Consider the following 25,622-nt stretch of genomic DNA (forward strand, 5'->3'; position numbering starts at 1 on the left):
TACGTTTGGAAGAGTGTTTGCCAAACTCCCTTTAGTTGAAAGTTTTAAACTATTATTTTTCGATTGGAAAGTTCACCGATCTATAGTCTTTAAAGACATTGTAAATATCTCGTCAGAAATATATGTGCAACGTTATATGATGGAAGCCGAATTTACCAACAGTAGATGACAATTAAGCTTGCCTTTTCACCATCCTTGATTCATCTCCTACCTCGGGGACACCTGAATACCTTACCTGGGAGTTGTAAGCTCAATAATATAAATATTACATTAGGTACTCTGCAGATTTTCGGTGAGTTGCTCTTTTATATATTCATTGCATGTACTTGTTTCTGTAGAGATATCACTTGTTTCTTTTCTATTCAATACAGTCCACTTTACATCAAAATTATTGATTACCAATTTAAAATCAATATAAATTTCTTAAAGTTGAACCTTAGAGTTTACAATAATTGTGATTAACATTAATAATGGTAAAAATCTAGTAGCTAGAAGAATGCTCCAGAGAGTCTAAACCTTCGTTTGTTTACACCGGAGTTAATAACCAACGTTTTTAAATTTTTTGTTATTAACTGATGTTAGTAAGAAAAATGTTCTCTAATAACAAGGAATTTTCTGTTAAAAGCACGAGTTATTAACTTTTGTTAAGGAACATTTTTGACGATTCAGTCAAGTTAATAACTAATCTTGTGTTATTAACTCTGGTGTGAACGCAGCTTTAGTAACGAGCAAAATGTTTATTATAGAGAAAATTTAACTAATTTTTGTTTTAAATAGAACAATACCAAGGGTTCAAAATACCTCAAAGTAATAGTGTCATAAATCTATTAGTTATTACAGAAGTCAACTCCAAAAATTTTTCACAGTTAGTTGTTGAAAGCTCTCTATTCATGTTACGGTAACTTGAAATTATAATATATGGATAGTTCAGGCTGGAGAAAAAGCATGGAATTTCAGCAGATTTATGGGAATCGACCTTTTTCTCTTTATTGGATAGTTCAGGCTGGAGAAAAAGCATGGAATTTCAGCAGATTTATGGGAATCGACCTTTTTCTCTTTATTGGTGAAGAATACTAATTATTTTGTTACTTCTTCTATGATTTCCTACAATTCGATTTAGTGCTTGAAAGAGAGTTCTCTTCTATTTATCTTGTGTTAGTTACAGTGCAACTGTATTTACCCAGCGATTTCATCACTCTCATTTCTCTCGTTACGGATATTATTGACTTGGCATACAAGACGCTCTCCTAACAATAACATCGTCAGAGTCAAATTAATTTCTGTTTCCACTAAATCATTCAAGTCTCGCGTCCATTGTTGAATGTTCTCTCGCAAAAAACGGCGCGTGTAGAATTTGGCCAATTCCGATCGGATGTTTGAAAGGTATAAGACTGAAATTGATATTTCCGTTCGGTCTGAATTTAATTTTAAGACGAATGAATAAAAAAGGGGCCTCCAATAAGAGGAGGGTAAACTTTCGTTGCGCCTCAATGGAAATGAAGGCAAATGAAACTGAATCAATTTCGTTGTGTTGAGCCGGCAGTGAAAGCTCTTTAGGGCTCGGAAGCCTGTCCTTACAATGATTCTTTCTTGTCGACGGCAAATGGAAATTAATTGTAGACGACGCGGAATATCTCCGAAATTGGTCGGGTTTTTCTGCTGGGGCTCTGTCAATAAATCGAAGATAATGTGGGAGCTACTGCAGAGAGGATTTGCATGCGGTAGAGTGTGTTCTCACAGACTAAAGAAGTCCAAATTAATGTAAAATGGGAAAAATAGAATGAGTGTGGGTATGAGTATCATGCGTTTGGTATTGTTTGTAATGGTATGATATAATAATAAAAATGAATTACAAATTTTTTAAATCGAATAAATTTTATTGCAAAACAAAACACAATGTAATAATTACTGATTAAATGCCAAATATAAACAAGTAAAGTCTCCATGATGAAGTATTTTTCTACAAGAAAAGGTAGTTGATCTTGTTCACAATTAAATTAGCCTATATTCATCATATTATAAATATCACGCATTGTATAGGTGTACATGGCAACGTTAGTAGACAGAACTGTCTACTAACTTTGGGTACATGGTACCTACTTGAGCTATCAATACTATGCATTTAAACATCCGTATAACATCATAATAGAAAATAAAATATCTATATTCATCTATCTTTTATGTATTGTTTTTTGTGTTCTGATAAATACACATCGACAGATACAGTATAACAAAAAATGGCGTTGAGAACTAGATTGTTTCCCTTTCACTCGTATTCCGAAATATTCAGCGAATAGAACACGAATAAATCACATCCACCATCATCATTACTGCATTACACCGCGATGCTGAGTATCATCTCTGGCGCGGAAACTGTTTTTATTCGCCATGTTTATTTTCCGGACGGCTTACAACCTCGCCGAATTGAAAATAAGTAACAGCAGCCCGCGTCTACGTTGTCGCTACAACCCGTGATATATATCTTCTCCAAAAAGTGGAAGGAAATAAATGGAAATTGATGTTTTGCGTAATATTTCATAACGGGAAGGAGGGATCGTCGTTATTTGGAGGCGGCGTTTGGTATTGGTAGGATTAATGTATTCGGGCTCATGAATTATTCAGCTGTTCTGACGGGGATAAGATGAAAGTAAAGCGAGTCTGTGTGTACACAATTCATTACGGCGTTGTTGTGATTGTGCATAGTGTTTGTTTGTTTGCTTGTTGAAAGTTTGTCGTCTGCCGACAAAGAAGCTGTCGTTTCGTCAACATTTACTTACATGCTACTGTATCATACTGATTTGAATTTACCGTCTGTGTTTGTTGGCTACTTGCTTAGGAGAATATTTCTGAACTATTTCCGGATTGGATAGGTTTACGTACTAGAAATTACAACAGAGAGATTCACGTTATAAAGTCAGTGAAAATGATAGGAAGGTATTGTTGCCGCCAAGTGCCAAGTTATTCCGGTGTATCCGAACCGATATTAATTGGTTTTCGTTAGAAAACCAATGTTAATGAGATGCTTACTTTAAAACCTGAATCTCACTATACTTTCTATTATAATCCATATCCATGAGCTATGAATTATCTTCATTATGTAGCTATCCACTGATTATGGAATATTGTGTGTTGAAAAATATATTTCTAAAGTAAAGACTAATATCGGGGATCGAGCTTCGCTCTGGAGTACAAAAGCATAAAAAATTTATTACGAAAGAAGAAATTATAATAACATTCATACAGAAATGTTCTATCTAATCACAGTAAATTGAGATTAATTCCCAGAGGAATGCAAAAATTTCCCTCACAAAGGCCCAGTTGCACAAAAGCCGGTTAAATTTTAATCCTGATTAACTTCACGTGAACCAAATCAGAGATGACCATTTCAAAAAGATGGATGTACTGGAATTAACAAATTGAAAATAACGCGGTTTTTTTGCAACTGGCACAAAGTACCTGATTGAATGATTACAAAAGTTCAACAGCTGAGTCATAATTTTGACACAGTCCCACACACATGAACTCGCTCACTCACGTCCATCACCAACAGACGACGAAATAATTATTATCAGCTGTTTTTCCAAGGATGAACAATAATTATCCTTTAAATGTCCTTCAGCGAGTTTTCCCAGGGATGAGACCTAGTGCAATCGAATCTTTATATTATAAACCTACTATGTTCTGAATTCCTTGAGAATCGTTAGAGCCGTTTTCGAGATCCGGTGAAATACAAACATATAAACAGAAGTTGCTCGTTTAATAGTATAGGATTATGTGTATCGCTATACCAATGTAGTGAGGATTCAAAATGTCAAATTATTAAATGAAAAATGCACTTAGTTACTTGTGATACCAACCCGAAGAAAGTATTGATTTCTCAATACCTTACATCATAGAAAATGAAGATTGAACCTCAAAGTTCATGTACATTCTCAGATCTTATCGACTGTCAGTCTTTCACCATAAGTTAACGAAGGAATTGCTGATCTCTCATAGGTTTATTTTTCATGAATCAACTCGTGTCTTTGTCGCCATGATGGCAAACTTGCTACTTTCTCATTGGCTGACTTGAGATTAGTCGAATTCTCGCTCTTTCCACTCCCATTGGTTGTTTCGTGACGATGGAAATGCCACTCTCCTATTGGTTAGCTTGGGATTGTTCAAATTCTCTCTTTCTCAACTTGCATTGACTGCCGCAGAAGCTATACGAAAATCCTAATCCTTCATTTGTTATCTTGCAATTGTTTGAATCATTTTTACACAACTCACATAGACTTCTATCATGACAACAAAATCGTTGCTATCTCATTGGTTAGCTTGTGTTTGATTGAAGCTTTCATTATAACAACCTCAATTGATTGATAATTGCATATATGATTTATACTGCATATCAGTCTGTAAATTTGAAAATTTATCAAATGTAAATTTGAATCAATCTATAATACGTAACCAATTTGAAGAAGCATCTTCAAAATTGATCTGATCAGTTTATTCAGCAATCATCCACAAATTCATCAGTTCGATCTAGAAAGAAAATGAATATTATCTTGATAATCAACCGCATATTCTATATAATAGCAACTCTTCCATTCTCATTTTTATTTGATGTCATTTCAGGTTTTATCAAATAGATGCTGATGAAAAATAATTCATACAAAGATTTCTCAAATCGTGTTTCATTATTTTTCTATTTTTTTCAAATTTGTCCAATACTGAAATTTTTTCGAGAGATTCATCACGCATTGATGACACTCCACTTATCCTTGGATAGATATCCATAATAAAGATTCTAATTGCATATCATCCATCTCAACTGAGTACACTATCCCCTAATATTACTTACACTCTAGAGCTGACACAGCTATACTGCCCCTTACTTCATGTGTATAAATTGTGATTTAAGCCAGCTTTTGTTGAATGGGAGCTGACATTAATCATGGAGACTTTGTTCCTGCTCCACATATGTTGTATATACATATATGAACCTTACTTATATGTATGTGAAGTTTATAAATATATATGTAGCACTGTTCCTGCATCGACTACGTGGTATATACGTATTAAGTATGGTTCCTACTATATACGTATATATGATCTTCACTTATAGGTATGTGGAGAGTGTAGATAGATATAGAGCACGGTTTTTGCACCCTATGTATAGCGTGGTATAGGTGGGGGGATCGGATAAAATAGTGCGGAATAGAACAAGGGCCCGGGTTGTGACATTACTCAGACTGGAGGACTGTTATTGACCTAAAGCCCTAGTTCAGAGGTTAACGCAGGGTCCAAAAGGTCGACGGTAAGGGCTTCTGGCCAATTTTAGTCGTGTAAGGGTGATGTATATTCCCAGTAGGTCCATAATAGGACGGCCAGGTCCCGTATTAGGGCACCAGCCAGCCCTTCCACTACTGAACATGCCCTTATTAGTCCCTTAGTCAGCCAACTTTGCATTCTTGTCTAGTTTCATATCATAAACAACCTGTCCTACAAGTGAGGCTGGTTGTACCTGCGAATTTGAGCCTGTTAATAGGCGGCCTATCTCCTCACTAATGAATCTGTGGTTTTGTCTCAAGAATACAGAATAATGGCATTTGGATTGGAACAGTTGAGAAATAACGAACTCAACCTGACGACAAAATAAACGGAATAAACTTGGTTAAACTCATTCTTTATTTTGATTGAAACTTAAGGTAGCTCTAGTAAACTGAAGGGTGTAACACCTTTGTCGTCTCGGCTATCCTGTATGAATAATTCATATTTTTGACATAGTGCATTGTGTCCAAATCTAAAAGTTGCAACACTGAAATTCATTACGAACTGCTATTTTTCATCAAATCTAAACACTAAAATGACGACTTGCTGACTACAGATATATTCAATATTTACTCAACTTCTGCTAGTTAGTCAGTGAGTAAAATTTATTGCGGAAGATGCTTACGTGAGCTTTTTGCTTATGTGTGGGTAATGGGAAATGCAAGAGATTTGATGAGATGATAGATCTATCATGCCTATCAGTCCATGCCCACCGGCGGGATTCGAACCCACGACCAGGTAGCTCTAGCAAACTGAAGGGTGTAACACCTTTGTCGTCTCGGCTATCCTGTACGAATAATTCATATTTTTCACAATCATAGTCCATTGTGACCACTAGCGAGTCAATGAGTAAATATTCCTTATTAGCAGTTAACCCGTGCTTCACAAGGACACTTGACATAATGAAATCTTGAAGAATTAAAAATAGGCCTATTAAGAATATCCTATTGAGAATATCCATTAAGAATCTATATGCTAAATTCCAAGTTATTCAGTCGAGTAGTACAAACGTGATGATGCGTCAAACATAATTTTACTATCCCGTAAGTGTAGAAGCCAGTTCTTTCCTTTATTATGGTATAGATTTCTCACAGTCTGCAGGTCGTCGTTTTAGTGTTTGTACTTTGTAAACATAGCAGAATGTAGTGGATCAAGAAATTAAAGACAGAAACATGAAGTTCATCAACTCTTTCATCAATTTTCTGTTTTAATCAATACATGAAATAACTTGATGAATTTTGGAAACGAATTGAATCAGTTTTATCAACTTCTGTTATTTTCTGAATGAATCTTGAACTTAGGATTGATTTTTGTTTGATTGATATGATTGTTTGTGTTTCAGCCTTACTGGATGAAAAGCCGTGAATACTGGGACAATAAGTTCGAGGATCGCTACAAGAGGAAGAAACAAGAATGGCCGAAGCTTCCATTGAAGGTATTGTTCACAGTATTGTTTTAAATTTCAAAATTATCTGATTATGCATCATTCTTAGAAATTCTTGTATATTTCAATTAATTGGGGTAATATAATAATCTCACAATGTGGAAAATTCTTTCAAAGTGACAAAAATAAGCTCCTCGAATATTAACCTAAAATGGAATACAATTTGTACAAATTAAAAAGCGCGAGGTGTTGGTCAATTTGAAATTTCAGATTTTGGAAGAGAGTATTCTCTCACCAAGAATACATAATAAAGGATGGGTACTATTGATTTAGATGATTAAAATATATTTTGTCCCAAATAACTAATATACGGTAATATAATAATCTCACAATGTGGAAAATTCTTTCAAAGTGACAAAAATAAGCTCCTCGAATATTAACCTAAAATGGAATACAATTTGTACAAATTCCAAAGCTTGAGGTGTTGGTCAATTTGAAATTTCAGATTTTCAAAGAGAGTATTCTCTCACCATCGAATAATAAAGGGTGGGTACTATTGATTTAGATGATTAAAATATATTTTGTCACAAATAACTACGAAACTGTCGATGAATGGTCGAAATGAACATAAATGAGGTTTTCAACATTATTACTCGATTTCGTTAGCTATTCTTTCGTAAAAGATATGTAAAATTGTCTTCTTTTTTATTCCTATTCATTCGATATCATTCGTACACTAGTTGGATAAAAAAGACAGCTCTAAATTAATTTTATTAAACAATTACAAATACAGATACATGTACTTACTAGATCAGCTATTTGCTTTACAAACCTTGATACACAATCGAAACAAAAGTCTTGTGTCACTAATAATTTTCACTTTTTTAATTGAAAAATATTGTTTAACAATACTCCTCCGTATCCCCTCTCTTATAAATATGATCTAGTTTGCTCCCATGTATTATTGAGTCGATGTAATGATTTGAACTAAATATAATTTACTCAATAATTCAATGATCTTGGGTTAAAATACTTTGCGCTACTATCACTATTATTGAGTAATGGATTATGTTTTTTCGTTTACTTTCTGGTAATACTTCCCAGTACATCAAAGAACTTGGGATCACATGATGGATAGATGTATCTCTTTCTACGAGATATTTCTATCTCGTATCTACCTTGGTTTCTTCCATCATCAGTAGGCCCAGTCATTTGTGCGAAATATTACACTGAAAACTCTCTTGTAGACTAGAACACTACTTTGGCAACAAACCGCCAGTATTATCATGCGTTTCTCTCCACATAAAACCCCAACTTGGGTTCAAATTTATTATTCATTGCATAGAGGCCTACATGAAAGTCATGGTTCTTGGATCTTATGGGCGATGCTAACGGGAAGTAATGAACTTGTCTACCGCAGGAGGAGGAGAGGAGGAGGAGGAGGAGGAGGAGTAGGAGGAGGTGCAGGAAGAGGTGCAGGAAGAGGAGGAAGAGAGAAGGGAAGATATGTAAGAGGAGTTAGAAGAAGAAGATGCATTATAAAAAATTCTCTTTGTCTTCTTAGGGATTGTCGAAAAATGTAATATGGTAGCGCACCGCTTGTAATGTAAGAGACGGCGGTTTTATATAACCAACCATGCAGTGGGTTATTGCTGGCTTCTCTGGGGTCTCGGGTGAAAATGGAGGGAACAGAATCGAAAGGAAAGTTGAAGGGAATAAGGAGGAGGTGAAGATGATAAGGGAGAAGGAAGATGTATGATGTTTCATGTATCAGAAGGTACTGGGGGAAGAAGAATAAGGATGATAATAGAGAGATGAGAGAGAGGGCGGTGATGGAAGGTGAGGATCATATATAAAGTAGAGGGAGTTGAGAATAGGAGTAGAGGAGATGAAGTAGAGGATAAGGAAAAGACAAAGTTGAAGAATATGAGACGGAAGAATTAGAAGAAGACAAAGACGAAGAATAAGAAGAAGGATGAAGGTGGAGGGGGTTAGAAGAAGGAGGAGGAAAATAAGAAGAAGAGAGGGAAAAGAACAATGATGTAGATAATATGAATAGGACCAGAATCATCATGTGAAATGAAGATGATGGTGATAGGAGAAGGAGGGCGGAAAGGAGGAGAGAACGAAGAGAAAGAGAAATGTTCGGAAGAGGAGGAGGATGATGTTGACAAAAAGGAGAGGATGATGAAGGGGAGAGAACAAGAAGGAGAAGTAGAATTACAAGAAACCAGAATGAAGAAAGGGGGATGGAAAGGAAAATGAGGATTAGGTGAATTCTGAAAAGAAGAAGGATGTGAAGTTGAGGAATACGATGATGATGATGAGAGAAAGAGGATGAGAATGAAGATCATCACGAAAGAAAAAGAGGAGAGAAATAAAGAAACAGTAAGAGGATGTCATAGAGAAGTTTTGAGAAAGACGAGGTAGAGGAAATAAGGAAGATGCTGGAAGGTTAGAGAAAGAGGAAGAATCAAATAAGAAGGAGTTGAGTAATGCAAACAGATAAATGATGAAGAGGAAGACAAAAATGGAGGAGGATGATAAGAAGAGGAGAAGGATGATCAGGAGATGATAAGAGGAAAAGAAAGATATAATAGTTTTTAATAATAGGAGGATGATTAAGTAGAAGATAGTAGAAGGAGTAGATAATAACAGATGGAAAAGAAAAGGAAGATAGATGAAGTAGAAAGAAGAAATAACGAGAAAAATCGAAAAGTGAAGAATGAGGGAGAGAAGTAGAGTTAGAGTAAGGAAATGAGAGAATAAGACTTAGGCTAACTGGAATGCATTGCTTGTGTAGGCTCACTGCTCTTTTGGACTTTTGTTATGCAAGTGTGTACGAGGGGGGGGGGAGTTGAAAGAGGAATGATAGAGGGAGTTGTGGGTGGTAGAGGACCCCTACAACAGAACACGAAGACCCTCTTGGTCTTGTGTAGCACATTAAAAAAAATAAATTTACAATTCTGCTGGTGGTAGAAACCCATTCCCGATTCCGCTGGGACTTGGGGAGGTTTAGAAGGGTGCATCTCCGCTCTTACTCACTCTCTTTCTTTCTCCTCTTCCATGTTCATCTTTCTCTGCTTTCTCTCTCACACACACTCTCACTTTCGTTTCCCAACGACGAGAGAAAAGCTTGGAGTTGTGGTCGGGTATGGGGGGGATGAGGAATTAGGGGGTTGAAGTAAAGAGTCAGAACCTAATGCTTCGCAACAGAGTCTTGCCTGAATATTGAGCAGACCCTTCAAGCCCCCTCCAACTCTCATCCGTTTTCCCGCCAAAACATTTGCTTCCCGCGCTTTTGTTCCGATGTAAGAGCCATAGTTTTCTTATTATGTCCGTTTCTTTAATATGTCTGTTCCGCTAGCCAGTCGTTTTTTGTACTTCTTCATCCTTTTTCACCTCCACCCCTTTCAATATCTTGTTTACATTCTGTCCCTCTTCCTCATGTTCAGGTGTTTCTAGTTACTCTTTTTTATCCTTCTCCACCACTACAACTTTCTATTTCTCGTTCATGTTTTCCTTGAAATTTCTTGCATTTCTAGCATTTCTTTTTCTTTCTATCAACTACTTTCAATTTTCACTTTCTATACTTACCATTTTCCTCAATTTCTACTTTCTCCACTCCTCTCACAGATCACAACAAAGCTGCTTCTTTCCATCTTACTTTTCACCTTCCATTACCTCCTTAGTGTATTCTTCAATCTAAATATATTTTAGAGCTGTGAATAACAAATAGAGAGTAGGTTTTTGATTTTGTATTCAAATTTTTTAAATAAGTGCAATATTTCTAAAGTTTTTAATTTATTGTGATTCATTAGAGTATAAAATCAACCTTCAAAATTCAAAATTTTAAATCATCATTTCTGGACCGAAAATCAAGTGAGGAAGCAATGTGTGACTATATATCCTTATCTTTTGGACAACATTGACATTTTATCAACATTTTTGGAGAGAACTAGTACAGGCTTAGCCTAGTTTTTCCTCCAATGTCATAATTGTATTATGATTATAGTATTTTATACAATAAATAAATAAAATAAAAAATCTTCCCTAACAGTTCCAATAAAGTTACAAAAACTTTTCTGTAGCATCTCCTTTTTCCTTTTTATCATTGCGTTTCTAGCGTTTTCTCTCTCACTCTCCACTCATTATCTGCTTTTTATTTTTTCACCTCCATTTCCTACTTTCTTTCCCCAAAAATACCTCCTCTTTTCTCTCTTATTTTCCACCATTTTGTACCTCCTTTATTTATTTTTCTATCCTTCTCTTACAATCATAATAAAGTTTCCAAAACTTTCCTGTAGCAACTTCTTAATTTTCCTTCCTTATTTGCCCACTTTAATCACTATTAACTCATCTCATTTTCATTCTCATTCTACTTGGTTTTCTTGTGCTCTTTCAAGTCAACCTGCTCTCATTTTCTGATTCTTATCTTTCTGCTCTAGACTCCTTCCTTCCCTCCCTCTCAAATTTTTCCCTCATGTTCCTCATTTTTGTTGATCCCCTTCTGCTTTCATTCCTCCCTTTCCATCTTATACTCCCCCTTCATCACCTTTCTCCTCCAACTCCATTCGTCTCTATCTACACATTCTCCCCTTTCTTTTATCCTCATTCTTGTTCCTCCATTCACAGAATTTGAAAACGAGAAGGTTCATTCATGAATAATGTATCTCACCCAACAAACAGTCTTTTCTTCATCTTACTTGGTTTCACTTCTTTCTTGCCCCCTTAGAAAGAAATTAGAGTGGCCAGAATAGACTACATTGAGAATTATCGTCATGTTCCGTTTAGTGGTAGACTCTGGAGTTGTGGTCATGGGCACACTTCAGCAACTAAGTTGCTGAACCAGCTGATAGTGTCACAGGTAGATAGAAAATGCTTGTGTTCCATTCCTCATCAACTTTCTTGCAGCAACTCCATCACCAATGTGTCCTCACCCTGAGAGTTATGTTCTTTGTTACTATCTCATTCCTTGTGAACGTTGTATTTTATGAACGCTCTGGTCTAGATGTAATGATGGATTGTTTTACAGCATAGCAGTGTTGGGCACGCTATCCTCTGTAGCCTATGACATCAACATATTTTGCGAAATAACTCGAATTCAAATATAGAAAAAATATCCTATGAATATTAAAAAACACTTATTGACATGGGCTACTTTTAAATTAATAAAACGAAATGAATCTTATAGCACCCTTTATTTTCAAAAAACTTTATTTAAAAATGAAATAAAATTTTATTTTATAACCTGAAGATGGTGTAAACCGAAACTAGTTGTTCAACTGTTTTAAAGTTTTTTTTTCAAAAATTAAGGGTGCTATAAGATTTATTTTGTTTTATTTATCCTATGAATATTATATACAATGCCAAAATCAAAATTGTGTTGAATGATTCCCTCTTTCCTCATCATTTTGTTTTTGTAGTATCCAGCATATTTAATATATTTCCTATATTTTAGTAATAGAGCTAAATTTTGAACAGATGAAAATTTAATTTCCTTAGAAACTAGTGAAATATTGGAGTGAAAATATTCTTGCCCATATAAACATAATCTCCACTTTGATTACTTTCAGAAGTTGTTTCTGATGTTTATGCCAGATTTTCTGTTGCTTTTGCCAAATGTTTTGCCAACAACAGGAAAGAACAACAGATTCATTATGCCAATTGAGAACAAATGTTCATGTTTTCTGTTGTTGTTGTTTCTATGATAGTTCCTGTTGTTGTTTGTGTTTTTTCTGCCAGATTTTCTATTGTTTCTGCTGTCTCTTCAAGTTGTTTCTGTCCTCATCATTGATATGATTTTCCTGTGTTTCAAAATATGAAAATTGAAATAAAGTGAAAATTTTTTATAACGAAAAGGTACAAGTGCAGCAGCCTTCCACTCTATTCTCAATACTCTCTCTTTGTAAACATGATTCTATATTCTCAATCCTTATCCTCTCAATCCTTTCCACTCCTACACTCCACTGCATATCTTCAATCCTCATCTTTCCAATACTTCCTATTTGTACACTCGACTTGATATTGGATGAATAAACATACCAACACAACACAACATTCTTCCATCACACATTCCGAACGCAATAAATCCGTCACACTGCTACAGTGATACTGGCAGCATTGGTTGAATAGGGAGTTCAGCTATTATTGAATGAAAAAGGCTGACAGTTTTGAGTGAATCACACTATGACAAGAAAGGACCAGTGATGTTGAAAATGTTAAGAGGAATGGTGACAGTTCCAAGCAAGTATCTTACTATAATTGACCGAGCGAAGTGAGGTCTAAGATTCAAGTCGACGGTTTGGCATTTCTCGTAATGTTTAAATGTTTGAATATTTAAAAGTTTAAATGTTTATATGTTGCGCATTTACGGCGAAACGCGGTAATATATTTTCATGAAATTTGACAGGTATGTTCCTTTTTTAATTGCGCGTCGACGTATATACAAGGTTTTTTGAAATTTTGCATTTCAAGGATAATATAGAAGGAGGAAGGAGCCTCCTTCATAAGCCAATATTAGAGTAAAAATCAGACTATAGTTTTATTCATCATGAATCAGCTGACAAGTGATTACTCAGATGTGTGGGGAAGCCAGTCCATTGCTGTATTTCCATAAGGTCTGTAGTTTCAATCAGGTACTTGTGGATGAGAATACTGCGTGAGGTCTACTGTTCACAGAACTACTAGTCAGAGATGAGGGAAGAAGAGAGAAGATCACAAATTTCTCTCTGCTGTAATGAAATTTCTCTGGATGTTGGTCGACTCATCCAGAAAAGTTTATTTAAAGATTTGAGAGCATTACATATTTTTACACATTCACAATAATAACTAAAGCACTATCCAACAATCTCACTATAGGGGAGAAGCAGTGATGTTATATTATAAGGAATGCTGTCAGTTTGGAGTGATTCTCTTGCTGGCCAAAAGTAATTGAAACATAATATTTGCCAGCCGATTGCACAGCCAACACAGAAGCGCGCATTTTTGAGCGCTGACAATCGGAAGCCGGAATTTGTCGCGGGAAGTGCAGCGACGGGACGACGGATGGAGCATGGATGGATGTCCGCCCACCCGCACGCCCCACTTCCTTGTTGACACAGCAACTCCACCAACACACAACAAATAGGCGTGCTGACAACAATATATGTTATATATATGTTGTAACACATGTAGAGATATTGTATCTCGGCGTCCTCCATGCATTGGATCTCTATACATCTCTGTATCTGTCTTTGTATGCTATATTTTGCAAGAAATTACGAAAATGATGAAGAAGAAGTAGGATGATGATGTATAGAGAAAGGGGAAGAGAACGAGGAGGAGGAGTAGAAGATGAAGAAGAAGAGGAAAAAGAGAAAGAGTGAGAAGAAGGAGGATAGGAAAAAGAGGAGTAGTAGGATGAGGAGGAAGAAGATGGAATGTAAAGATGACTCGAAGACAGAAGGAAGATCAAAGACTAGAAAGTAGAATTGAATTGAAGAGAATAGGATGCAGGAAAACAATAGGAGGGCAATAAGAGAAAGGAGAGAAGGAGGCGGATCAGTGAGAGAATGTCAATGAGGGTTCGAGAATGGGGATGAAAAAGAAAAGAGGTTAGAGTGAAATAGGGCGTGGTAGAAGAATGTACTAGAAGATAGACTGGACGAGAAAGGAGAGAGGACATATAAAGAGAAAAAATAATTGACAATGCAGTTTACCACAAGAGGAAAAGGACTTGAAGGAGAAAAAGATGAATGTGAAAGGGGAAGAGGATGGAGAAGAAGGAAATGGAGGAAGAGAAGAAGGAGTAGTTGAAGAAAAAAACGAACAAGAAAAAAGAGGAAAAGGATTGAGGAGGATTAATACAGAGGAGGGAGAACTGAGGTGATGAAGAAAAGAGTAAGAACAAGGAATCTGAGGAGGAAGAGAAAGAGAAAATGGTAAGGGAAGAAGTAATCCGTGGAGGGGATGGAGGAGAAGAAGAATAGGACGAAGAAGGAATCTGAGGTGGAGAAGTGGATGGAGAAGGCAATGGAAGATGAGAAGAACCAAGAGGGGGTGAAGGAAGGAAGTAATGCAGTATTTATAATATAATATGAATGTGAGCCTTCCTCTACATATATCTATAATTTTCCCACGTGTTCAACAGTTGCAGAGCGCGACATTTTCCTTGCTGCTACCACTGCTACCAGTATTTGCTTAGTTTAGGGTAGTGGTGTGGGAGGAGGGGTTGTTGGTACGGTGAGGAGAGTTCGATGATACGATGAGGAGGGGTTGGTGATACAAGGGAGGGGTTGATGATACTGAAGAAAGGGGTTAGTGATACAGAGGATGAATGGGATTATGGTCAGAGGGAGAGGGATTGGTGATACTGAAGGAGAGGTGTTGGTGATACAGAAGATGAGGGGTCGGTGATACAAAAGAAGAGGGAATGATGGAGAAGTACTGAAGAAGAGGGGATGATAGAGGTTGTTGAGAGGAGGAAGAGACGCCTCTCGGAAATATGTTTGAGCAAGATCTCTTGAAAGAGCGCTCGCGCGCGAAAATGGGCGTGCAGTCGTGGGATGATTGTGCATGTCTTGTCTGCTTGTCTCGACCTTGTTCTCTTGCTTTTACGAGTATTCACTTCGAGAGAAGTGGGAGGGAAGGATATGGTGTGGTGGAGGAAAGTGTGGTAGAAGAAAGAGAATTAGAATTTGAAAGAAGAGGAGAGTTGGGATGATCTAGATAGAGAACTGAGAATGAAAGAAGAAGGGGAAGGTGAAGAGAAAGGGGATAAGATAAGGTGAATTTTATTGAAGGGAGAGGAAGAGAGATAAATATAGAATCAACAGAAGAAGTAGAAGAAAAAGAAGAAAAAGAACAAGAGGAAGTAGAAGATGAAGAAGAAAGTGTTGAGAAACGAGAGGAAGAAGAAATTCAATTTATGAGTGGATGGAGGAAGACAAATAGAAGAGGGTAATCATGAGGAGATCAGAGAATAGATAGAGTTGAAAAGAGGATAAGATTGAAATTAATTCAAAACAGAATTCTTTAGAAGTACGAGACAAAACAAGTGAAAGCAATAACAAAAAGAATTCTAGAGAAATCTGAGACAAAACAAGTATGATGTGAATGTAGAAGATAATGAGAAATGCCGAAGAAGATTAGGAAAAAGCTGAAGAGATTAGAATAAGAAGAAAATGTGAACAAGGAAATGTAAATTGATGTAGAAGAAGAAGAAAGAAGGATTAAGTTATTATTCAATTGTTCATAATTAATCATTGATTGAAGTTGGTTGTTAACTTATTTTTGTTTGAACGAGATAACGAAAAAGGAGAAGATGAAAGATGAGGTGAAGCAAAAGATGTTCTCTAAAACTCCGTGCAAACAGAATGAGCAGAGTTTTTGAACAGCATCAGCTTCTCTCATCTTATCTTCTCTTCTCTCTAGACAAGAATTCCTCTTCTCTCGGTGCAACTCGTTCACCTAAACACGCACACAAACTTTCTAGACAATTCCCCAGAAAATTTTCTTTCTACACTTCCATACATAAAGTATCCAACTTCATTAGAACTTTTTTATTACTACGCTTCATAACTCCAGGATATGTGGAAAAGTTTATTTGAAATATTCAATTTCGGATTGAAATTCTATGAGTATTTAAACTTCTGTTATCTAAGTGTTTGTGATGAATGAGAATTCAAAGGGGTATAACCTGGATGAAATGGAATGAATAGAGTTATTTAAATTTCAAACTATATTGAGTAGAATAAGTCTGCTCTATGAGTATTCATTCTATGTCTCATGTCTATGAGTCTTTACTGGCATGTAATTACTGTTAATTCCAATTTCTTGAACGTTTTCAAAGTTGAAGCTCAATATCTCCACTCAAGATATGGAAGAACCCGACATATGGAAAGCATGATAAATTATGTTCCCAAAACTGTATGAATCCACTGTTAGTTCTTATAGATTTGGACATTCCAAACTGATTTTATTCAGATTTGTATAAATCTCTGTTCAGAAGAAGCATTTGCTCGTTTGGTCTATCTTCAGCCTTACACAAAATTAATTGTATAATTCAACATCTCATATAATGGTTGAGTTCAAAGCCACTGATCGGTGAGTGAACGTGGCTCTGAACGATGTACTGTTTTGTCGTTGAACGATGCATAGACTCACATGCAGCGCTAGATTATTTGGAATTGAAATCGGCCATTAAGGGGACAGTCTGGAAGATTATTACATACTGAAGATCTTGAAGATTTTTGTGATCTATAATATTACAAAAAATATATATTATATAATATCTCGCGCTAAAATACCTCAATGGAACCTTTAATTTCAAGTAAGAGCTAGCATTGGGAAGGCAAATGTATTGTGCGTTTATACCTCTTCAAGGTCTTTGGTCTAACTGATAAGAAAAAATATACGTCATATCCGGTTTGTTCACTGATCAGTTAATCGTACTTTTCCACCGATGGAAAAGAACGTAAATAGAGTAGCTGAACGTAAACATACATGGCTGAATATGAGGTTGTTTACAAATGATGGACTCCATTATAATGTATTTGGGAGCAGAGAAATGCATGATTACATAAATTCAATAACATTTAAAATATTTTACAAAGCATTTAAATCTACTCCAATCACCTGATGGTTTTCCATTTTAATTGATTACAATGAAATAGGTTAAGTTCTAGTTTTGTTTACAAAATATGATCAACAAGGGAAACATCTGTCAGTCATGACTCATGAGCAACCGTTCAGCCACAGAATACACACAAAATGGAAGGTATCAATCCAACCAAGATTTGAGTGCACCAAGACCACGACACATGACTGCATCATCTTGTTAGAAATTAAAACTACTGCTGTATTACAATGCTACACTTTCTTTCAAGATGGCGGATTATGGCGTCAAGATACTTGTCGACTTTCCAATCTGTGGTTCATCTGTGATCAAGTTTTTTACTGAGCGTAAAAAAAAGGCCGATGGAATTGATCAGTGGCTTTGAACTCAACCAATGATTATGAAGCTCAGATCTCTATGCTATTATTATTCTGTTCTGAATCATTGTTGTAAGTTTCTTTGATTCATTCCCCAACAATTCAAGATTCTGGACAAGTATCTCACAATTTTTTGCCCTGGGTTACTGCAGTGGTTGAAGTGCATTTAGGGATGCACTAGTGTCCATGTTGTTACTCATGGCGTAGTGATAATGTGATACAAACAGCTGTTGCCTATGTCAGAGCATTTGGTCGGACAAAGCTCTCGTCTCTCGGACCTGTTGGAATGATACACATGTATGTAGATACAACCTCACACACTGGAGCAACAATCGCCATTCCGAATGATACACATGTATGTAGCGGCAACCCCACACATGCAACAATCATCTATCTGGATGATGCACATGCATGTTGTTGCAACCTCACACACATATGCAACATCTATGCGAATGATACTCATGCATGTAGGGGTAACCTCACACACACATATTGCTCGAAGTGCGATGTATCTCTGATTGGTGTGTCATGTGGGTGGGAAGGGGTAGTTCAGATTACATCATGTTCTGTGCAATGAAGGAAGTCTTGGGTAAGGGGGGGAGCACCATGGTGAACCAATTTATTTGATTGGTCGACTGGACGTTGCAATCCATTTGTTGCAGCTGCTTTCAAAGTCGAAAATACGTGAGATTTTTTGTGAGGAATGTGAACATTTTTAGCGAAGGTGCTAGTAAATTAGCTGTAATTCTAGAGATAGGCTGGATCTGAAAAAACTATAAAAACAAGTAATTAGTGAAATAGGCTGGATCTGAAAAAAACGATAAAAACAAGTAATTAGTGAAATTACTTTGTGAAGTGTGATTTCTTTGACATGAATGTGACCCAATTTCACAAAAGCCTGTTGAATTTTCATTACGACTAAATTCTAGGAGAACCAATGAGAGAATTTTTTCTTTAAGACATAGGCTCCTCTGATTGGTTCTTAATCGGGATTGAATGTTAACAGACTCTTATTTAACCGGGTGTAAGTGTGATCATTAATTGAAAAACAATTGTTCCAATCATTGAACTTAATAGAAAACTTAGTCTTTCTCCCAGATAGTGGCTCAATATATATTATTACCATCAATGCTCTAGCATATTCAACATGCTTTCAGACCAATAAAGCTTGTCAGCCACTGGATCTTGTTTGGAAGTCATCATTATAAATTATTAGGAATCTGACAAAATTAGACAGGTTTTATGTAGTAAATAGCAACATTTCCTTCTACTCTCATTTACTGTATATCTTAATCATTATAACGACTGATACGAAGATCAATCCAGAAACTTCATTCGTAGTGAACTCTATTTTCAAGATCGTAACCAAACTTCACGTACCATGGAGCTAAACATTGCTCAAAGTACATGATAATGGTGTGATCACATTGAAAGCGTATATGTGTAAGTACATGTCGGATCATGCATGAGCCGGAAAACAAAATCTGGAAAGTGTCATTGAAACAGGTTGTGACTTGCATGTAGCTGCTCACATTGGACAAAATCAGCAAGTGCACGCGTTCAGTGTTAGTTGTTGCTATGGTTTACCCAGATTCTGTTTCTCATCTGCACGCTTGGTCATACATAATCAAGCGTTTATTTGCACACATACGATTCAATGTGATCACACCCTTAAAAAGCCTAACGTCGTGTATTGAAATCTATAGGATGTAAAGGATGAATGTGAGCCATATTATCCGTACCAAAATTATTCATCCGTGAATCTAAAAATTGTTCAAAATATGCAGTAGAATATAAAAACTTGTATAAAACTCCAAGAAATACGAAAACTCTTCTATTGTTTTCCATCTACATAGTTCTTCTTGATATACTCCTTTTATTTTCTTCTTCTTAGTCTTCTTCTTCATCAACTCCTTCCTCTTCATTTCACCCTCCTTCTTGCTCACCCTCTTCATCTCCCCCTTCTTCTTCTCACTTTCCCCCCTTTTTTTCTTTCACTTTTTCTTGTACAACTAATCCGAGCCTTATCATCCGAACCAAGATTATTGATTCACAAGAGATAAGACTGAACAATGTTCAAAATAAGCAGAAGAATATAAAAACAACCAACTTGGAGATATAAAATATCGAGAAATACAACAAATCCGAGATTTCAGGGAATGCATTTGGAGGTTGTCAGTCAGAGGACGCGGCGCGCAAAGTGGCGAAGAATGAAGCGAGAGAGCATAATAAATCAGACAGCATGATAAACCCCTGACTACTTGTTATCTTATATGGAACTCTCAGGTGTTTTCCAGAACTGTTTCGGATTTGTATTCGTGATTTATAGCTGGGAAAAGGTGACGAAGACCGGGGAATAGGGGTGAGTGATGGAGAAGGGAAAGAGAGAGAAAGAAAGAAAATTGAAAGCGTCATGAAGAAGACGAGCTTTCGATTCCCGCGTGTCATTTTTCCCGCCTTTTTTATTCAACAATTTTTGTTTCGCGCGGCTCCTTCTTTTGATCACAATTTCCAATTTCAGCACATCATCATTTTTCTCACTTTCTCTGTTTATTTTCCTACTTCTTCTCCCTCTTCTCATTACTTACCTTCTCCTTTTTCTTTTTCTACTTCTTCGCTATCTCTTCCTTCATCTTCTCTCCTGCTTCTTCTTTTTCTCTTCCCCTTCTCCTCCATCTTGTCCTCCTTCTTCTTCTCTGTCTTCCGCACCTTCCATTTCTGTTTCTTTTCCCTATTTTTCATTTTCTACCTAAGACGGCCTACAGACACCCCTCATTCGAAACTGGCCCCCCTTTGTGAATTAGCGCCCTCAGATCTTCATGAATGTTGACACTAATTTTGTAATTCAACGCCAAATCATTATTCATGTTTCATTCTGGATGGCTTCTGGTCTGGGAAATGTAACGTAAAAATCTCATGAAGTTGATGTTTATAATCTGTAATATCTAAATAAACGTTCCAGCTCTTCCTGTCTGAATGTTTTATGTAGCCTATAGTGTGTGAATGCATCTTCTTCTTTCTTCTTTAGGTACCTTCTCCATTCTGGAGGTTGGCTACCATCATGGCAATTCTCACCTTGTTTACTGTGGCTCGGAAGAGGTCCTGTGACGAGCAGTTGAATGCCTCCCTCAGGTTTCTCAACCAAGACATTCTTCTACGTCCCACCGAACGCCTACCAACAAGTTTACCTTGTATTATGAGGTGCAGCATTCCATACTTAGGTCCTCTCATGATGTGCTCAAAGTATTTCAACTTCCTGATCTTAATTTCACGCACAATATCCAGTTGTTTACCCATACGTCTGAGAACTTCCGCATTTGTGACTCTATCTGTCCAAGATATACGGAGCATACGTCGGTAGGTCCACATTTCGAACGCCTGAAGTTTGGCCTCACATTCCTTATTCATAGTCCATGCTTCTAACCCATACAAAAGAACAGGAAACACATAGCACTGTAAGAGGCGGGTTCTGACCTCAAGACACAAATCACGAGCCGACAGAAGAGGTCTCATTTTTATAAATGCAGCTCTGGCTTTCTCAATTCGTATCTTGATCTCTGGCATGTGACTTGCATTGCAGGAAACGCGGGTACCCAGATAGTTATAGGCTTCCACTCGTTCTATTTTATCCCGTCCAGCGAAAAGGTGATCTTGGGGAATTCCTTGCTTAGTGATGACCATATACTTTGTCTTCTTGGAATTTAATGTGAGGCCATATTCCTCACTAGCCCCTATCAGATTGCTTAGCATTCTCTGCAGGTCTTCTATGCTTTCAGCAAGGAGTACAGTGTCATCTGCATAGCGTATGTTATTAGTATGGGTGCCATTGATGACAATGCCCCCTGCTTCACCTTCTAAAGTTTTTGCAATGATATGCTCAGAATACACATTGAACAAGAGCGGTGAGAGCACACATCCTTGACGGACCCCACGTCTTATTGCAAGCTCTCGACTGGTCTTTGATTGGACTCGCACTTCTGCTTTTTGATGGAAGTATAGATTTTTGATTATACGTATGTCCCTAGAATCAATGCATGCTTCTTCCAAAATTTTCATCAATGGGTTGTGACGTACCTTATCAAATGCTTTATTCTAATCAATAAAGCATGCATAGACATTTTTATTCACATCCAGACACCGCTGAATCATCACATTATAAGCAAAGAGTGCCTCTCTAGTTCCAAATCCATTTCTGAATCCAAACTGTGTGTTTGATAGATTTTCTTCAAGTTTTGTGTTGACTCTTTTATGGATTACTTTCAGAAATAATTTGAGAATGTGGCTCATGAGACTAATTGTGCGGTGATCTTCACATCTCTTTGCATTGTGTTTCTTGGGAAGTGTGATGAATGTGGACTTCAGCCAGTCTTCAGGGAATTTTCCACTCCTGTATATCAGATTGAACAAATCTGTCAACTTGACAACATGCCTCTCATCCAATTTTATCTAATTCTATTCATACATTGTATTTTGTACTTTTATTTTTTATGTGACTGTCAATGCTCTTCAGCGGGACGACAATAAATGATTGAAGAAGATATATCGACAACAAAGTATGAATATATTCTTCCATTTGATACTATGATTAGTTGAGTATGTTATATTCAACCATAGAGAAACGAAACTATATTTTACTTCATCTCTGATTCAACCTTTCATGTTATTGTATTCACTGTATACAATATTCATCTACATTTGATTACAAGATGAGTGATGTAGACATCAGATGACAGTGTTAAAAATCTGGTGTGGTACACTCACACAACTTTCCTTGCTCATTAAGCTGTAAGCCTCACTCTTGAACGAGAATAATTTAGGGGAATAACGTAATGACGATTGGCGGGAACATATTTGAAACTACGATCAGACTACTGTATATGTGTATTTATATAATTGTTTTCAGAGTACTTTTTCCTTTGTGTGAATTGTGAAATTCGATGATTCTTTAAAAGTCGTCAAAACAGCTGTTCTACAGATGAAATATCTCGACCATGTGTTCTTTTTATAAACTGCTCTACCTACCTACCTCATGCACGAGAAGGAGTTTACAAAGTCCATTTCTGAAAAGGATGGGGTGGACCCCATTAGTCTCCCAGGAAAAAGACTCATGCCAGTTGATAGATCTGATAAATAAGTATAGAGGGTATGAATTTGAAATAAGTCATTTTTGAGAAAATCGTGAAAAACATGGTTTTTTAGTAACTATCCGCCATTTTTCTCAAGAATATCACGGAGCTCCTGCAATTTTCTCAGAAATGAGACTCATGTCAATTGATAGGGCTTATGAATAGCTATCTATGGTATAAATTTGAAGAAAATCGTTAGAGCCGTTTTCGAGAAAACCGTGAAAAACATGGTTTTTTAGTAATTATCCGCCATCTTGAATTGAATTTTATTGAATTTCTTATTGTCGGGTCCTCATGGTATAAGGACCTTAAGTTTAAAATTTCAAGTCAATCGGTTAATTAGAAATGGAGTTATCGTGTTCACAGACATACACACATACACACACACACACACATACACACAGACCAACACCCAAAAATCATGTTTTTGGACTTAGGGGACCTTGAAACGTATAGAGAACTCGAAATTGGGGTACCTTAATTTTTTTTGGAAAGCAATACTTCCCTTACCTATGGTAATAGGACAAGGAAAGTAATAATACCTATGGTAATAGGACAAGGAAAGTAATAAAAATGGCTATGCCGGGGTCTCACAACAGATCCGAGCGCCTGCTACATGGATATTTTTTAATCCATATTGGGGACGTATGACAGTGTTGAATGCCTTCTGCGTTGCATGGTTGGCTCACAGCTCAGGAATTCAAGAATTGAGAGACTCACACAAAGTGGGCTTGGCATGCTGAGCACATATCTGTGTATTCGGCCGCCCTAAATGTATGGAATGAAAGGCATCATATATGAGTAATCCAGTGTGATATAAAAACATTGTAACGATTTGTATAAGATATGGTGAATATGATATAGTGGTATGGAACATATTGCTGTACACTTGGTCTATTACATGGTGTTTAAATGTTGATGTATATAGTGAGGTCCACGCTATAATGACAGTATTTGATCAGCAATGGTGTTGCTATTCTTGACTTTAAAATGATGTTTCCTTTTCAAGCTCTGCAACGTTGACATATCATTGTTGATCAACAATATAGAAATATAATTAATCAACAAAATATCTAATCACAATTATGAAAATTCATTATTTAATAATTGACAAATCCTTTCTCTTGACAAAATTGATCATTTTAAACCAAAATGATGAGTTGATATTATATCTGATATACCAGTATCCGTTAACCTCTAAGAGGCAGTAACAAGGCAGAGAATTGGCAATGGTGTTCTCCTATCTTTCTCCACTGCCGTTATAAAATGGACAGTACAACTCAGTATACAATACAAAATGTTATATACAGCTTCAAATGAAGTATGCACTTTCCCATAAGCAGTACTCCAGTATATAGTTCATATCATATCAATGTACCTAGAATTTGAGAAGGGACCGTTTTGGGCATAAGCCGGTTGTGCCTTCTCACATAAGTGTGATAATTGTCAAGTCTGAATAATACAATGAACTCTAGGCACCTTGGTTTATACAGTACAACAGTATTAGTATAGTAAGAACAGTTTCCATTGTTTATTACTTAGCAGTTGAACGTAGTTATCTATATTAAATTCAGTAAGATTAGATATTGTTCCACCTTGAACTTCCATAGTGAGCAAACTGTCAGCATTGGTTGAACATATAGTTTCTTCTTCATCTCCTATGGTGGAATAAATTCCATACTGTTAGCACTGAATGAGCCGGAAGCATAAATTTCATTAAGGAGGAATGATGTCAGTGGATCTCAGCAAAGCAATGACGAATGAGAACTGATTTACTGTAATAATTGTAGGCTAGAGCATGATGATTGGAGATCAGACCGGAGCCAGTTGGTGTATTAGGATTAATCGCTGACTGAGTTATCGTCAACGGAAGCCTGATCGTCGACTTCCCGCATACGGAATTATATTGGACGTGACATTCGAGGTGGGGATGCTTACAGGGGTAGAAACCTAACGGGAGTCAAATTTGTATCCAGACGGTAATAGTATTGCTGATATCCGGCGGTAGTTCCGGGGTGTATAGCTGTTGAATTGTAGGGGGTGGGGGACCGGACGAGCCTCCCCTTAACTCCCTCCCTCCTACATTACTACAAAGGAAGGGGGAACGCAGAGCGGGAAAGTTTTATCAAGCGTAAAGAGAATTGTTAAATTCGGTATAGGCATATGAGAGAACGTACCGGTGAATAATTTATGTGGAAACAATAATAATAATACGCCTCCGGTACAACGTGTTACATGGTGAGGGGGAGTGGAGGCGATAGGAGGAATCGGGGGGGACTAGTGTTGATAGGAGGGAATGGGTCGGTATATGGGAGGATCGCGACATCGTTGATGAAGAAAATAGTGGCGCCACACGTGTCTATATAGATATAGGAGCTGTAGGTAGAATACAATCGGCTCACTTTATAAATACAGATATAATGCCTGTTGAAGGCACAGCTCAAGACGCCTGTGGAAAGAGCTATCATTCAAATATTGCTACAGTGAGGTTCACTTTACACTGCCTGAATTTGTTGAATTTGGAGGATTCATGTTACTTGTGAAAATACAGTCAACACTGGTAGAATGGGAAGCATTGGTTCAGTTTATAGAGTGCATCTCACCAAAGGCCTTCGTTTCCGAGAATTCAAACGCTCGATGATAAATTATGTATACAGAATCGTGCTGATGTGGTCTCGTAGTTTGTTATCGCTGATAATAATTTAAGGTTGAAAATTAGTTCTGTTGAAACATGAGGATTTAACTGGGTGAACACAACCTCCAAGACGATCATGAAACAATTATTAATACTCTGCTCATGACTTACATGAGGGAAAGATCATGGT

At 36.8% G+C, this 25,622-nt stretch overlaps 1 protein-coding gene across 1 annotated transcript in view; it reads left to right on the forward strand.

Annotated features, from left to right (window-relative positions):
* LOC111049528 (alpha-mannosidase 2) overlaps nt 1–25,622 on the forward strand; it is a 303,216-nt gene that overhangs the window by 141,571 nt on the left and 136,023 nt on the right. The window contains exon 3 of the mRNA XM_039423362.1: nt 6,656–6,748. Coding sequence (XP_039279296.1) covers nt 6,656–6,748 — 93 coding nt within the window. The remainder of the gene's footprint in view (nt 1–6,655; nt 6,749–25,622) is intronic.

The sequence above is a fragment of the Nilaparvata lugens genome, chromosome 3 (genome assembly GCF_014356525.2).
Source record: "Nilaparvata lugens isolate BPH chromosome 3, ASM1435652v1, whole genome shotgun sequence".
Lineage (NCBI taxonomy): Eukaryota > Metazoa > Arthropoda > Insecta > Hemiptera > Delphacidae > Nilaparvata > Nilaparvata lugens.